Source organism: Gilbertella persicaria, assembly GCF_025201335.1.
Source record: "Gilbertella persicaria strain CBS 190.32 chromosome Unknown B0P05scaffold_35, whole genome shotgun sequence".
Lineage (NCBI taxonomy): Eukaryota > Fungi > Mucoromycota > Mucoromycetes > Mucorales > Choanephoraceae > Gilbertella > Gilbertella persicaria.
This window is the reverse complement of record NW_026251996.1, coordinates 210,167-224,804: the sequence shown is the minus strand read 5'-3', so window position 1 is coordinate 224,804 and position 14,638 is coordinate 210,167. Positions and strand designations below refer to the sequence as shown.

Sequence of the window (14,638 nt, the reverse complement as noted above, 5' to 3'; positions counted from 1 at the left end):
AAAAACAAAACTCGATCGAGGATTTTTGGCATGAGCCAATGTAGGCCTGATCCAACCGAAATGAGGAAAGACGATGTCTATGTATTTCTAGCAAAAATAAGGCGAATTAATTTGAACATTGCCTTCAAATTTGCATTCAAAGTTCATTATACGCTGTGGATGATATGAAAGAGGTCCATTTCAATAGATATTGACCAGTAAATGAGTGCTTTTAGTACCATTCGATGTGAAAATATAAGCGAGCAAACTTTACTATGATACTTGACATTCTTGAGGTCAAAAAAGAACAACTTTGAACACGACAAACAATGGATGCTATGTAAAATAAGAGTTACTTGTGCTTGGCTTAGGCCAATACCTGTTTTCTCTAGGGGGTATACCTGTAGCCAAACTTGTCGAAATGTTCACTACGAGTATTCTAGGTTAAGCTTTTGTGTTTAGTGTATAGCGAAACACAGTTGGAGCGTAGAGTACCTGATATTTTAGTCCATTCTGAGCGGTTTTTAAATAAGGTAAATTAGTTGTTTTTTTCTCTTTCACCATGCTACCCTTACATCGTACAATGAAGAGTGGTAGCCGTGATTTTTATGATGATGATAAATATGAAAAACTAGCTCATCATAAGAAATGTCAAGTAAAGTGAACACATACCAAAATCGCATGCTTATTCTATGTAATAGCCCTTTAAGAAGAGCAAAAAAGTGTTTGTATTGTTTGGTATCTTGTCTATCTCTGCTGTTTATTACTTGTTCTGTTATAAGCCTTCATATCAGGCAATCAGAAAACCTGAGTCACCCCCTGTAATCACATATGAAGAAGAACAAACTGTTATAACTGATGAAGATCTCTTTTCATCGCCTTTTCTGTTTACACAATATCCTCCACCTAAACAGCTTCGCCCTCAAGACGAAAAGACAGCCTTTCGTCAAAAAAAAATTGTGGAAGCATTTCAACATGCTTGGAAGGGATATGCTCAAGATGCATTCGGTATTGATGAATACCAGCCACTCACTCATAAGGGGCATAACTGGGCTCCAGGAGGTGTTGGATTGATGATTGTGGATGCCTTAGATACCATCATGCTCATGAATCTCACTGACGAGTATCAACAAGCACGTACCTGGATACAAAATCATCTTGATTTTAACAAGGATCAAGATGTCAATGTGTTTGAAACGACCATTCGTGTCTTGGGTGGTCTTTTGTCTGCTTATCATCTCTCTAACAATGATCCCTTATATCTCGAAAAGGCAGTGGATCTTGGTGATCGATTATTACCAGCATTCAATACAGAATCTGGTATTCCCATCTCTGGTATTACCCTCTCCAACGGTATTCCTGTGGGTTATGGTGCCAGTAGTACAGCTGAAGCTACTACAATTCAATTGGAATTTAAGTACTTGAGCCATTTGACGGGAGATATGAAATACTGGAATGCAGCTGAGAAAGTCATGGAACGTATGAATGAACTTGTCATGTCAAAAGAGACGGGAGTCATTGATGGCCTGGTGCCCATCTACATTGATCCTCACTCTGGTAATTTCGCTTCTCGAGAAATCCGTCTTGGTTCCCGTGGCGACAGTTACTATGAATATTTGTTGAAGCAATACCTTCAGACAGACAAGTCGGAAATTAGATATCGTGAGCAATACGATCATGCTGTGGATGGCATTAAGCAACATTTGATTCAACACAGTTACCCTAACAAACTGACTTATATTGCAGAGCTTATGGACAGTTCAAGGCCTTCTGAGATCCATCCCAAAATGGATCATTTGGTATGCTTTATGGGTGGTAGTTTTATGCTGGGCGTGACAGAAGGATCGTTTATTGAAGAACTGGATCCCTTGGATAAAAAGGATTCTGAAGATTATCTTTTGGCACAGGAAATTACACGCACTTGCTACGAAATGTACAACATGACAGCAACAGGATTAGCGAGTGAAATTGTTTATTTTAATACGGATCCTACTAATCAAGGACTTGATATGGATATTCATGCAAGAGATCGACATAATTTATTGCGTCCTGAAACACTCGAAAGTTTATTCTTGATGTATAGAATGACAGGCGATGAAAAGTATCGGTAAGATCACACTATCTTTCAGTAACAAGATGACTTATCGTTCTATAGTGAATGGGGTTGGAAGATATTTGAATCCTTCGAGGCACATACGAAATTGAAAGACGGCGGCTATGCTGCATTAAAAGATGTTACAGTTATTCCTCCACCTGCAGACAATCGCATGGATACATTCTTTTTGGTAAGTAGTTGGATATGACATATGCATCGTTAACATAGTCTTAGGCCGAAACATTGAAGTACTTGTACCTTCTTTTCAGTCCTGACGATATTATACCTTTAGAAAACTATGTACTCAACACAGAAGCACACCCTTTGCCTGTCTTTACTCCCAATTTCTTAAAATAAACATAGTACAACAATGTGGGGAAAGGATTTTCATGTGATTGGTTTCTATGGTTCTCTTGTTTCCCACGGCTTGAGAATGATTCTTTTTGTACGCGGGGTAATCAGAAAATGATTACACATATCTTCTTCCCGTTCCTTTTTTTTAAAAAAAAAAAAAATACGAAACCCATGCAACCTAAAGCACCATCTATCAAAACTGTTTCTTTAAAGACATCCCATATTAACCGAAACGAACAAAGTCTAGATTATGCGATACGATCAGGTCTTGCTGGTGGCATAGCAGGCTGCTTGGTAAAATAACTCATAATTGGTTCTGATACTTATAATGGATAGGGAAAAACAGTAATTGCACCTTTAGATAGAGTCAAGATTCTTTTTCAAGCAAGAAATCCAGTGTTTGAAAAATATTCTGGTCGGTTTACAGGTGTATTTGAAGCAGGCAAAGACATTTTCAAAAGAGAGGGTCTGCTTGGTCTCTTCCAAGGCCATTCTGTCACCCTCGTTCGTGTCTTCCCCTATGCAGCAATCAAATTTGTAGCTCTTGAACAGTTTCGATCAATCTTGATGCCTACAGCAGAACTCAGGAACTCGCCTCGTCGTCACTTTATAGCAGGATCCATGGCAGGCATCACATCTGTCTTGTTTACTTATCCACTGGACCTTGTCCGTGTACGCATGGCTTATGAAGTCAATCGGCAGGGCGTATGGGCAACATATACAAAAGTTTACCGAGAACCCGCAGCAGCTCCACTATTGAATTTTTATAGAGGATTTTTACCAACTGTGGTAGGTATGACACCGTATGCTGGTGTGTCCTTTTGGTTTTATCATCTTGCTACACGATTTTTTCGGCATAATCCATGGGTAACACCCTATACGCGTGTTTCGATGGATCATTATGGAATGGAGAAGCCCCCTTTGAAGACATGGGCAGAATTATTGTGTGGTGGATCAGCAGGATTAGTTGCTCAGACAAGCAGCTATCCATTAGAGGTAGGTGTTTTCTGATGTGAGTGAAATGCAAGAAATTGACTGTTTCTTATTAGATTATTCGTAGAAGAATGCAGATTGGGGGTTTATTAGATCCCAATAGATTTGTGAGTTTCAAAGACACGGTCAAAGACATTTACCAAGCTAAAGGAATCAAGGGATTCTTTGTTGGACTCACAATTGGTTATATAAAAGTGATACCCATGGTTGCTATTGGCTTTTTTGCTTATGAACGTATGAAGCAAGTATTAGACATTGAATAAAAAGTTACCATAATATATATATATATATATATTTTCCCGAAATGACAGAAGTCACAAGAGAGAAAAATTTTGCTATAGATCATGAAAAAAATTGAAAAGTCCCTTTCTCTTTCTCTCTTTTTACAATGAAGTATCTCGCCTCCTACCTTCTTCTCGTTGCCGGTGGTAAAACCTCTCCCTCTGCCGCTGATGTCAAGGCCCTTATGGCTTCTGTTGGCGTTGAAGCCGAAGAAGAACGTTTGACCTCTTTGATCTCTGCTCTTGAAGGCAAGAACATTGAAGAGGTACAATCTTTTATCTAGTTTGCATATACTCACGATTTGATAGCTCACTGCTGAAGGTTTGGAAAAGATGTCCTCTGTTCCTACTGGTGGTGCTGTTGCTGCTGCTGGTGCTGCCTCTTCTGGTGCTGCTGCTGATGCTCCTGCTGCTGAAGCCGCTGCTGAAGAAAAGGAAGAATCTGACGATGTAAGTTATAGTGCAAAAAAAAAGGAAAACAGAGTCTAACATATCGATATAGGATATGGGTTTCGGTCTCTTTGACTAAACAATTATCACCATGCGTAATAAATAACACCTTGCTTCTTATTTTTTTCCGTGCTGTGTGTTGAACAAAAGAGTGATCAATGGACAATTTTTTTCTAGAATAGACACCTTTCTTATTTTCGAGACGAATGCATGTCAAATTGATCTAAGTTGATGAACGAAAGGACCAGACGATATTGAAGCAAGTTTAAATCGAGAAGAAAAAGATGCTTGATGATGACAAAGACATATGTCTTGAAAAAGAAAGCTAACTGCTTCTTTCGTCAATTTGCTGTACATAATTTGATGCTCGCCCAACTTTATTGAAATGAATACTGACTGAGAATCCTCAACCTTCCAGTGAATATATATGGTAGAATGCTACTTTACCATTGATTTTTTTATGCTAATAAGTCAATTTCGCGTCAAATAACGATACTATATTATCAAGCGTCTTCATTATACACTTTCGAGGTTTTCTTCACATGAGTTAAATCAAAATGTCCTGTTTACTGTTATAAATAAAGCATGAAAAAGCCCTCTACTCTTCAATCGCAAAAGGAGGATCAAGTTTACTAAGGTTTTAGTAGCTATGTACAATGAGACGTAGAAAGAGCGTAGAGGAATGTGATTGGGTAATCGGGTTTTAGTAGGAAGCATTTGAATAAAAAGTTACAATCACTACAGAAAAGGGCTAAAAGGCACATACAGTGCATTCAAGGACAGAAGTAAGTCCGGCAAGGGAGTGTACCTCGGCTTGAAGAAGTGCATCAGAGAAGATCCGGACCGGACTCTATAAATTCTAGAGATTATATATGCTGTTATTGTCTTACCCTTTGACGCAAATAATAGCGTTTCTGAACAAAGACAGCCAATCGAGGTTGGATACAACCTTCCTCTAGGTATAATCCAGATAAGAGGTTTTAACTTGATTAGTTTTTGTCTGAAATTTTTATTATACATAGTAAATTTTGACAACTCCCTCTCTTTCCCTTTGTGTTTACCTTGAACGACGAGACCAACAAATAAAAGAGATAAACCAATAATTAACAACAGAAGACTGTAAAGACTATTGTAATTATAGAGAGATAGACACAAATAGAGAGATTATAACCTTAGGCACAGTTCCTTCAAAAGACAATGAAGATATATGTAAAAGAAAATTTATAAAAAAGTTTCGATTATTAAAGATTAATTTCTTGATATTTTTTATTCCTTCTAAAGTTCTTTAAGCTTTTATACTTTCTTTAGAATAAATTTCTACAAAGACAATTGCTTGTCATTAATCTAGAACAGATCAAACTTGCCCAAAAACAATCACGTTTGAAATGTCAAACAGGAGAACAATTAATACAATTAAATTATAAAATTCAACAGATTCAAACTGAGATGAACTGTCAAATACAATAAACAAAAAAATAAAATAAAATACACAATTAAATCACAGCAAAATATCATGAAACAAAATACGGAAGAAGTAGGACAAATAAGGAACCCAAAAAAAAAGTACAACAATTGAGACCCAGACCCAACAATTGACACACCGATCAGTGGTTTTGACTCGAATCTGATTGGGTCTGACAAAAGACAGAACCATTGGCAGAAATCTTTGGAACACCATTGTACCATCAGACCTAGACCAAATCACACCAAACTTTTGTATGTACTTTAAGGAACATCAGAGACATGTACCATTCCAATTTGAAGATTTGTTAACATAATAAAATCACCAGAAAAACCGCGAAAGAGAACGAAGAAGCGAACCAAAACAAACATGCACACATGACAATTTATTAAGGGGGGTTAGCTTAATTGGTAGAGCGTCAGATTCCAAATCTGAAGGTCAAGAGTTCAATTCTCTTACTCCTCATCTTTTGTTTTTCTTGTTTATATCTCAAAGCAACTGATGCAGAAGTTTTTTTCCTTATTGATAAAATCCTAACATTTGACTTATTGTTGCTACTGTTACCGCCAGGGCTTGATTTTTATACCGATGTTACAGGACAAAGGTAGAGATCGCAGTAACTTGTAGATATATAAAACAATAAATATAACAGTGCCATAGGCAGCAAGTTATATGTAATGAGCATCAGGTTTCAAGTCGTTCGACTATGTTATTTGTATAAGTAAGAGAAGATACAAAGATACAGTATAATATAACGTATAATGATCAAATGTAATACAAGATCAAGGGACCCAATTAGACAAATGATATGATAATAGTCTAGTTTAAAGTATAGGACAGTACAAGTAAGGTACAATTGTAAGTCTAAGGTAAAAGTATGGATTAGATGTCTCTATTTAAGCTGAATTGTTCTAGTATTTATATCTATTCTAAAATAGTCATGTTGGACTTGCAGAAGTGGTACGACATGTAAAGCTTTTGCTGACTAACGAGTAAAATGAGCAATGGGTGCTAAAGTCTAATGTGATATAGAGTAATACAATAATTGGGATTCAAAGTAGAAGAATAAGATATGTGACACAAGTAACTGTCAGAATATAGATATGAAATAATGAAATCTAAAATATAATATGGAGATAGTCATTTCGTAACAATGTAGAAGAAATGTTACGATGATCTTTTTTCAAAAATCATATAGATAATTAGGCCAAAGACACTACATTGTTTTAATTCAAAAAGTCCCTTGTTTGCTAGGCCTGTATCTATTGTTGAAATAGTCAAAGCTTTCTCACTTTGTCCCAAGAAAAGTAGTCATAATTTAGATCGCCCAGCACACGCCTTGGCTACGCTGCTTGTCGTCTATCCTGCTTGTCAAAAAATAGTCTCGTGGGTCTATAATGATGCGCTCCTATTGAGTCTATTTCCTTCCTCTTGGCTAGCAACACTCATTAGCCTTTTGCTTAGGAAAGGAGACTTGTCTGATTTGCGTAACTGGCATCTGATTTTACTAAATTAATATCCAAGTTTTCACCTAAACTCTTAAGCTTCACCTCTTCATTACGATAGACAACCTTATTTATCCTTATCAATCTCGATTTGTTCAGGACAGAATCATTGCTGACAATAGCCTGTTAACGAAAGTTTTAATGGACCATGCTCATGCCGCCGGCTCTCCTGCCATCGGATCAAGAGGACATCTATGCGCTCCTTTTCTGCTCCAAGTAACACCAAAAGGGCCTCATCTTTCACCAGTCTTTCAAAGACATAAATGATAGCAAAGCGACCCATTCTTTCCTGGTAACCAACCATATCTGAAACAATCAAAGGACGCCGCTATTTATTTCTCAGAGTATTGTTTATTAAATGACATTTACATATGGGATATACAAAACGGTTACCAACCGGTTACATTTTTGTGTCTATCTTCCAAAAAATTGAATAGAGACCCAGGTTCCTTTTTCCACTGATTGTGCCAATGGTAAGCAAATGTCTGCAACAATCTCTCTTGGTTGAATTCAGTTTCAATAAAGGCATTAGGCATTGAGTTCTTGGGTGAACACACCATGGAGTCTGTGAAGCACCAAGGCAAGACAGACCAAGGACGAATGCCATGATGCAATAAGCGACGATAGACACGATAATACATGTATCCTCCCCAATCAATCGTGTCAGGACGAGGCAGAGGGCCTGAGGCTAATTCACTCAACATTTCACACAAATAAGGTGATTTTTTGTAGAATCGCATAAAAGCACCATTGAATGGAAATCCATTAGGCAAGAAGCAATCCCATTGAGAAAGCCATTCATGTTCTAGAAGTGGACCCATATCACGAATAAAAAGACTGTCCATATCAAACCACATACCGCCATAACGATAGATAGCCAAAAGTCGAATCAGATCACCGTCAAGATAACCACTATCGTCTTTGAACTCTAGATGTGAGGATCCTTCCATAGGAGATCCTTTAGCGAGTTCAACAGGGTCATATAACATGATCTGAAGACGATCGCCGACATAGCTTTTGATTTGCTTAATCACAGGTGAAGGAGATAGGTCTCCATTAGACCAAAGATATAGCACAGTTGTGTTTGGGTTTTGTGTAGCAAAGAAAGAACGCAGAGTAGCTAGTTGCTTAGGTCCTACAGGAGCAATGTCTGCTCTCCAGTAGGCATGATAGACAGTCTTTTCTTCAAGTGGTGACATGGGCTGTTTGAAAGGTTTGGTGCGGATAGTAGCTGCAAAATCATAGCAATCGTAGTCTTCCATTAAACTGATACCTGGTGCTACATCATATGTATATTCTCTGACACCATTCTTGTATGGACTGTTCTCAGGTAGTTTATCGAAGCATCCAGCAAGAGGTTGATAGTAAGCATCGTCAGCATGGGAGATCCAGTTTCGAAGATACACACGAACATTGAGTTGAAGTTGGCAAATAGTGAAGAATGAGATCACAACAAGAGCTATGCACAAGATGGTGTATTTTATAACAGTGATTATGCGCCATCGTTTAGGTCTTATGAAAGTAGATGGACTGGGTAGTCTCGTATATGCTGCACTTCTACCAAACAAGTTGGAGAACATTTTTTTTTGAGAGAAAAAAAAAAAAAGGGAAAGTGAATAAATTACAGCCAGATCAAATCAGAAAAATCCCCTCGCTAGTATTATTCGATTAAAACAAGCCTTTTCGCTATATACTCGGTCTGAAGAGGAAAATCATTTTGTTTAAATTGTCTTGGCATTATAGTCAAAAGGAAATACCAAGCATTTTTATCCTTTTTTTTTGGAAGGATTCTAATGTATGGCTTTTAATGCACTCAACAACTATAAGCTCAAGAAGACTTTGGTTAGACGCTTCATCCAAAATGGCTTTTTCAATGATTTCTTAAGCAATTTGATTTTTATGTAAAGACTGGATACAGGAACGCATGTTCGTTGTAGGATCTCTGTAGGAATTTGAAAAAAAAAAAGACGGGCACCCGTTCCACGAAACAAAAAGGCAGAATGTTTACTATTGCAGTTCCGCTCTTCTTTATCTCCTTTATACTTTCCTTAAACAAAAAAAAAAATGAAAAGCAACGTACAGTTCGACCAGGGCATTATGAGGTTGTCTGCTTATGATCCTCTATCTGATCAATATGAAACGCGCGTGCTCACTTTACCTCAACTGCCCTCGTTTGAATCCTTGGAACACCTATTTAACGAAGATCCTATTAAGCCTTTGCGTATGACCAAGTCCTGCTGCCACAAGTCCTCTACAGAGCAACTGCGTATACGCAGATGTCAATCAAACCCTAATTTTACTCAGCCCACATTGTATCCCGTCAAGCCCAAGAAAGGTAAAATAATAGCAAGAGACTGCTCATTATTCACACTCTTTATTTATTTAGGCGGTGGACCTATACGTACCAAAAGATCACTGTTCCATGCTTTTACAGATTTTATACAAAAGGCAAATAAAAAGATTCGACCTACAAAGAAAGATGTCTGGACTAAAGAAACAAAATTTGACGAACTTCGATTGTCTTCAGACTCTAGTATTTCAACACTTCAGCTTGTCCAACCTTCCATTTCACACTCTTCTTTATTACTTGAGAATTGGTGGTTGTCTAGTCCACCTATCAGTGCTCATTAATCTCCTACAGAAAAAAGAAAAGCATTTTCATTGTTATTTATAAGGCATCTATACATTCATTCATTGTTCTTTTTATGTTCCCCTTCTTTCCTTTCTTTTCTCTCTTCCCCCCTTTTTTTTATTGTATTAAAGAACCATTTATTTCTTATGTTTTATTATACAACTTCATATCGTAATAAAGATATCTTCCTACCTTCACCACGAACAAAGACATCTGTTCTCCTAGGCAAAAATCCTCTTGGTTTTAAAGGACTGGATAGCTTTCTATGTCGCATCATATTCAATTCTGCTGAAATCATGCGTAAATGATCTGGATTTGATCGGGTATCCCGTGTATAAGTATTGGTTTCTGGATTAAATCGAGGTTGTGTAGTGGCTTCTGAACGTCTTTTTTTCTTTTGTTTTAGAGGAGGAGGCGGTAATGGCACAATCTTTCTATTAAGTGTCAACGAACGTCGTAATTGAGCTATGGTGTCTTTCCAGCGATTTGTGTGTTCTTCTGTGGGTGGTGGTGATATTGCATAGGAAGTTGTGGTGGATGTGGAGGGTTCGTGCGACTTGGAAGAAAATGAAGGTATGGAGATCTTTTTTTTTAATGTCTTGTTGGATCTATATTCCTCTCCTTCCTCTCCTTCCTCCTCCTCCTCCTCCTCCTCCTCTTCTTCTTCTTCTTCTTCTTCTTCCTCATTGTCCTCTTCCTCTTCTTCATCGTCTGTTATCACTGAAGAATATATAACAGGTTGATTTTTACTGAGTGAAGGTGGTGGCATATGCAAAGGTAATACTAAAAAATTGGCTAACAGAAAGTTACTTGAAGGTGAAGAATAAACCTAATAGTAATTAATAAAAGTCACAATGACTCTTGTAGATCATGTACCAAGTCTTGTTCATCCGGTAAGCTTTCTTTACTATCGACTGCTATCCAATTCTCTACATGGTCTAGTGCTGGTTTTTTCTTTTTCTTTCTTTTTATACGTGGGGGAATAGCTCCATAAGGCTCTGGTGCTTGTGCTGCTAATTGCTTTATCATGTCTTTGTAGCTTGGCGTAGTATCGCTTGCCTTTAATTGTAAAGAAAAAGACATTTTTTTTTTAGGAAAAAGAAAGAGAGAAAGCGGGAATACAAATAAACAAAGAAAAAAATTATGCGTTTTTGAAATTCCTCACATGAATTGAAAATGACATAAATGACGAGACAAGTTCTGCCTCTTTATACTAATCGTATTATCACTTGAACAAGCCAAAAGGCGAACTGACGATATAAAGTTTTGATCTGCCTGATTTCATATGGTATGGTTATGATCTGTTAAAAAGAGTCAATTAACACCACTTTCATAAATGACGTACATTCTACTACTAAAAATGACATTGTGAACTGATTTTTTGTTTTGAATATATTTTGGCCTTTTTTTTTTTTTTTTTAGGAATATTCTGTAAATAATTTCAATGCCATCATATTTATGCAACATGTTGTGTTCCTTTTTGAAAAGTGAGTATTAAGATAGCACACGATTCTTTTTCTCGATGGCTTTCAAAAAAGAGAGAGTGAAAAAGGCAGAAAACGTTTGTTTGTACTACACTGCAAGAAGAAACAAGGTTGCATTGCATTTTGAGAATCAGTGTTTGATTTTGTAGTAACCAAATAATGCTAATGATTTAAGTAAGAAAAAAAAATGATGTGTGAATTTTCTTTTCTTTTTTTCTTTTCCAAAATGTTTGATATATTTTCTGTTACAAAAGACAAGGACGAAAAAAGTAAAAAAAAGTAAAAACCTATTTTGACATACTAAATATACATAGTAAAACAACAAGTAAATGCTTATATTGAAAGAAATCCCAATGAATTTTTAAATCCTGTTCGAGATAATGCAGCACAAGATATAGTATGATTTTTATTTTATTTTGTTTATTTTTATTCAACAACATACCTTAGGCCTCTTGTTCAAGTCTTGAAACATGTTGGTCTAGCTTACTAACCTTGAATAAATCAAGGTTTATGAACGGTTGGAAACCTAGCTGCCATCAGTATGATTCACTCTATGATCAACTGTTTGATCATTATTTTCATCATTATTCAAATGAGATACAACAGTTTGTTGAAAAGCATTCTCATTTGACATGGTTTGTACCTAAATGGTTTGAGCATTGCCAACCATTACCTTCAGGAAGAATGGGACAAGTGTACCTTACAACTTATCATTACAAGAAGCTTATGGTTCGAGAACTTAATATGTGCATGATTACACATGTAAAGTATAGTCGACATCTCTCTGTCTCTTATTTGTTTTTTTTTCTTTAGGAAATCGACCAAATCTACAATTTACCTAATGAGCTGCTTGGAATCACAGCCACTCGTCGAAAAGGACAACACCATCATTCGCTTGCATTTGTCTATTTAGCTGCACAAACATCACTCGAACACCTTATTCCTCAAGTCGATCAATGGTCATTTCAAAAAATATTTAGAACAGCACTTGCTATTGCTTCTGTTGTACGAGATGCCAAACTAGTCCATCCGAATCTTCAACCGCATAATCTTTTATTGTTTCAAAAGTGGTCTCTTGTCGATAATTGGTCTATGGCAACCACCATGTCCCCTTATTATGGCCGATACCCTTACATTGCACCTGAAGGAACCCTCACTTCATCCTCCAATGTCTACTCGCTGGGTGTGATCTTATGGCAGCTGGCATCAGGCATTGTCTTTCCTCAGTTCAATCTCGTATCACCTGAGATTTACCGCATGTTACCCGTGACAGAAATCGATCCTGCTTATACCCAACTGGTACGTGCCTGTCTTTCAAAATCATCTGAAAATCGACCTTCACTTGATCAGGTGTGTGATACACTGCTTCATATCTTGTTATCTGAAATGTCGCGTCCATGTCATGATAAACAGCTACATGCGTATAGTGTCAAACAGCGTCAGTTAGCCGCAGCAAAGTATTTGGCAGGATGTCAAGGGTCATCGTTGGATATTCAAGAGTTGCTAGTGGGTGCTTCTATGTCAAAGCGAATGATGTTTCAGGTGACTGTATCCTATGAAAGATACAAAAAGCCAACGACAACGACGGCTATCATACCCAAGCAAGAAAAACAGAACAGGACTCATCCTACTTACCATGACACTCACGCGTGTCATTATGTATATAGCAATGATTTGAGTGATTTGATTCAAATGGGCTCAGTTGCATGACAATCTTGTGCGTCTACTATATTGAATTACAATAACCATCGTATGAGTTTATACCATAAAAGAAAAAAGAAAAAAAGACATGATCTCTTTGCAGGCTTTATGACATATAGTGCCTGAATTAGCATATAATTAAAGTCTAATCATTTAGTTTTATTCAAGCATTTCTTGGTTTCTTTGCCATTCTGGCTAAATGATCTTCTTTAAGTTGTTGCGACTGAGGTGCTCCTGTTTTAGACGACTTGATATCGTTGTCTTCCTGCGTAATACGACGCAAAGGATACTCAATGTTTTGTTGTGCAAGTACACTTATAGTACATGACGATTAGATAACATAAGACCACTACGTTTACTTACTTCATGACAGGTTTAGGATCTTCTTGGAAATAAGGATGGTTTAGTGCTTTTTCTGCAGTGATGCGTTTCAATGGATCATATTCTAGCAGTGCTGATAACAGATTGAATCCTGCTTCTGTTTTTATACATGGCATATCATTGTATACTTGTTTTAGTCTATTCGAACATCTATATTCATACAGTTTTAGTGTCATACAGTCTATTGGATAATCTTACTGAGGAAAAGAGCTTAAATGATGAAAATCAGGCAATTGGTCTATCGTAGGCCATCGTTCCTCTAATAAACAACATCAGACTATATTCTAGTAAGTATGTCTATCCATACTTGTAGGTGTGCCCATGATCTCAAATATCTTGCTTAGTTGACTTCGCTGAAAGGGTACATTCTTTTTGCCATCCATCTTTGCCTCTTCACCTTTGAAAATCGGCTTCAAAGCTAGTAATTCTCCAAAAATACAACCTACTGCCCACATATCAATGGCTTTTGTATAATGCCTTGAGCCAAACAATAATTCAGGAGCACGATACCAAATGGTGACAACAACCTTGTCACCATTGAATAAAGGCTGTAATGGCTTATTAAACAATCTCGCAAGACCTAAATCACCGGTTTTTACAACACCTTCACTTGTTAAAAGGACTATACATATACGTTGGTCTTATTTTTGTTCTCCACAGCATTGTCTTACCATTCGCAGGCTTCAAGTCTCGATGCAACACCCAATTTGAATGCAAATAAGCAACACCATTAATCAATTGCCACAGTACTGACTTGATCACGATTTCTTGGATTGGCTTTCTTTCTGTGTGTAAATGGTAATGAATGATTTGCTATATAGACATTAGTTCTTTCTATATATCCTTCTGAATTGACATACCAAGAAGTCATGCTCTGCATATTCAAATACCATATAAATAGCCTTATCTTCCAACAAGACCTCTTCTAGTGAAACAATATTTTCGTGTTTTAATTCTCTACAAAGCTTAAACAACATAAGCGGTATGTCTTATACAAGTGTCCTTATTTACTGCTATTTCTCTACAGGCTGATTGAGAAATACCGACATAATGATGTGTATCTCCTTCTCTATCTGGTTTAAACTTTTTGATGGCAAACTCACGAGGATCCTCTCTATATATGATGAGTAAGAAAGGAAAACTCAATACGTGATTACTTGTTTCTCGATCTTGCTTTATAGACTCGACCATAAGTACCAGAACTAATGAATCCAATAATTTCATATTTATCGAGTACTTTAGGACGACTGGCATCCCTTTTAAGCTTATATTCTGTCATGGACATGGTACATAAAAGAAAGAAACAAATAAAAAAAAATAG

General features: G+C 36.9%; 9 protein-coding genes and 1 non-coding gene across 10 annotated transcripts; 7 read left to right on the top strand and 3 right to left on the bottom strand.

The window, feature by feature from the left end:
* Nucleotides 1-541: 541 nt before the first annotated feature.
* On the top strand, nucleotides 542-2,431 carry B0P05DRAFT_589534 (glycoside hydrolase; the record flags this gene model as incomplete). Its single annotated transcript, XM_051582745.1, has 4 exons — nucleotides 542-634; nucleotides 681-2,086; nucleotides 2,135-2,264; nucleotides 2,309-2,431. 4 exons carry the CDS (start codon nucleotides 542-544, stop codon nucleotides 2,429-2,431), a joined length of 1,752 nt encoding a protein of 583 aa, XP_051432457.1.
* A 168-nt stretch (nucleotides 2,432-2,599) lies between these two features.
* Nucleotides 2,600-3,684, top strand: B0P05DRAFT_475098 (ADP,ATP carrier protein; the record flags this gene model as incomplete). The annotated part of the gene is made up of 3 exons (XM_051574818.1): nucleotides 2,600-2,722; nucleotides 2,765-3,424; nucleotides 3,478-3,684. 3 exons carry the CDS (start codon nucleotides 2,600-2,602, stop codon nucleotides 3,682-3,684), a joined length of 990 nt encoding a protein of 329 aa, XP_051432456.1.
* A 61-nt stretch (nucleotides 3,685-3,745) lies between these two features.
* B0P05DRAFT_639569 (60s acidic ribosomal protein-domain-containing protein) lies at nucleotides 3,746-4,694 on the top strand. Its single transcript, XM_051583719.1, has 3 exons — nucleotides 3,746-3,968; nucleotides 4,012-4,152; nucleotides 4,205-4,694. Exons 1-3 carry the CDS (start codon nucleotides 3,810-3,812, stop codon nucleotides 4,229-4,231), a joined length of 327 nt encoding a protein of 108 aa, XP_051432455.1. The 5' UTR covers nucleotides 3,746-3,809; the 3' UTR covers nucleotides 4,232-4,694.
* A 1,312-nt stretch (nucleotides 4,695-6,006) lies between these two features.
* B0P05DRAFT_t81 lies at nucleotides 6,007-6,079 on the top strand. The gene has a single exon. It is a non-coding gene; the product is annotated as a tRNA-Trp (tRNA).
* Nucleotides 6,080-6,869: 790 nt separating this feature from the next.
* B0P05DRAFT_475026 (uncharacterized protein) lies at nucleotides 6,870-7,130 on the top strand (the record flags this gene model as incomplete). Its single annotated transcript, XM_051574814.1, has 1 exon — nucleotides 6,870-7,130. A coding segment is annotated over one exon (261 nt), but the record flags the coding sequence as incomplete, so codon positions are not given.
* A 378-nt stretch (nucleotides 7,131-7,508) lies between these two features.
* On the bottom strand, nucleotides 7,509-8,857 carry B0P05DRAFT_580670 (uncharacterized protein; the record flags this gene model as incomplete). Its single annotated transcript, XM_051582037.1, has 2 exons — nucleotides 7,509-8,631; nucleotides 8,814-8,857. 2 exons carry the CDS (start codon nucleotides 8,855-8,857, stop codon nucleotides 7,509-7,511), a joined length of 1,167 nt encoding a protein of 388 aa, XP_051432453.1.
* Nucleotides 8,858-9,149: 292 nt separating this feature from the next.
* B0P05DRAFT_552085 (uncharacterized protein) lies at nucleotides 9,150-9,961 on the top strand. The gene has a single exon (XM_051579427.1). It carries the CDS (start codon nucleotides 9,184-9,186, stop codon nucleotides 9,748-9,750), a length of 567 nt encoding a protein of 188 aa, XP_051432452.1. The 5' UTR covers nucleotides 9,150-9,183; the 3' UTR covers nucleotides 9,751-9,961.
* A 544-nt stretch (nucleotides 9,962-10,505) lies between these two features.
* B0P05DRAFT_552082 (uncharacterized protein) lies at nucleotides 10,506-11,171 on the bottom strand. The gene is made up of 3 exons (XM_051579426.1): nucleotides 11,097-11,171; nucleotides 10,601-11,052; nucleotides 10,506-10,528 (listed from the first exon to the last, which is right to left on the bottom strand). The coding sequence occupies exon 2, from the start codon at nucleotides 10,832-10,834 to the stop codon at nucleotides 10,601-10,603; it is 234 nt and encodes a 77-aa protein (XP_051432451.1). The 5' UTR covers nucleotides 10,835-11,052; nucleotides 11,097-11,171; the 3' UTR covers nucleotides 10,506-10,528.
* A 290-nt stretch (nucleotides 11,172-11,461) lies between these two features.
* Nucleotides 11,462-12,945, top strand: B0P05DRAFT_589528 (kinase-like domain-containing protein; the record flags this gene model as incomplete). Its single annotated transcript, XM_051582744.1, has 4 exons — nucleotides 11,462-11,504; nucleotides 11,550-11,632; nucleotides 11,683-11,997; nucleotides 12,049-12,945. 4 exons carry the CDS (start codon nucleotides 11,462-11,464, stop codon nucleotides 12,943-12,945), a joined length of 1,338 nt encoding a protein of 445 aa, XP_051432450.1.
* Nucleotides 12,946-13,099: 154 nt separating this feature from the next.
* Nucleotides 13,100-14,602, bottom strand: B0P05DRAFT_589527 (kinase-like domain-containing protein; the record flags this gene model as incomplete). The annotated part of the gene is made up of 8 exons (XM_051582743.1): nucleotides 13,100-13,250; nucleotides 13,300-13,455; nucleotides 13,516-13,576; nucleotides 13,625-13,939; nucleotides 13,989-14,130; nucleotides 14,178-14,282; nucleotides 14,329-14,431; nucleotides 14,475-14,602. The coding sequence occupies 8 exons, from the start codon at nucleotides 14,600-14,602 to the stop codon at nucleotides 13,100-13,102; spliced, it is 1,161 nt and encodes a 386-aa protein (XP_051432449.1).
* Between the last annotated feature and the right edge of the window lie 36 nt (nucleotides 14,603-14,638).

Excerpts from the sequence above, each read along its gene's own strand:
- B0P05DRAFT_552085 (XM_051579427.1), top strand. The coding sequence starts at position 9,184 with ATGAAAAGCAACGTACAGTTCGACCAGGGCATTATGAGGTTGTCTGCT.
- B0P05DRAFT_552082 (XM_051579426.1), bottom strand. The coding sequence starts at position 10,834 with ATGTCTTTTTCTTTACAATTAAAGGCAAGCGATACTACGCCAAGCTAC.
- B0P05DRAFT_639569 (XM_051583719.1), top strand. The coding sequence starts at position 3,810 with ATGAAGTATCTCGCCTCCTACCTTCTTCTCGTTGCCGGTGGTAAAACC. Across the intron at positions 3,969-4,011 it reads AAGGCAAGAACATTGAAGAG|CTCACTGCTGAAGGTTTGGA; the intron begins GTACAATCTTTT and ends ACGATTTGATAG. Across the intron at positions 4,153-4,204 it reads AAAAGGAAGAATCTGACGAT|GATATGGGTTTCGGTCTCTT; the intron begins GTAAGTTATAGT and ends ATATCGATATAG.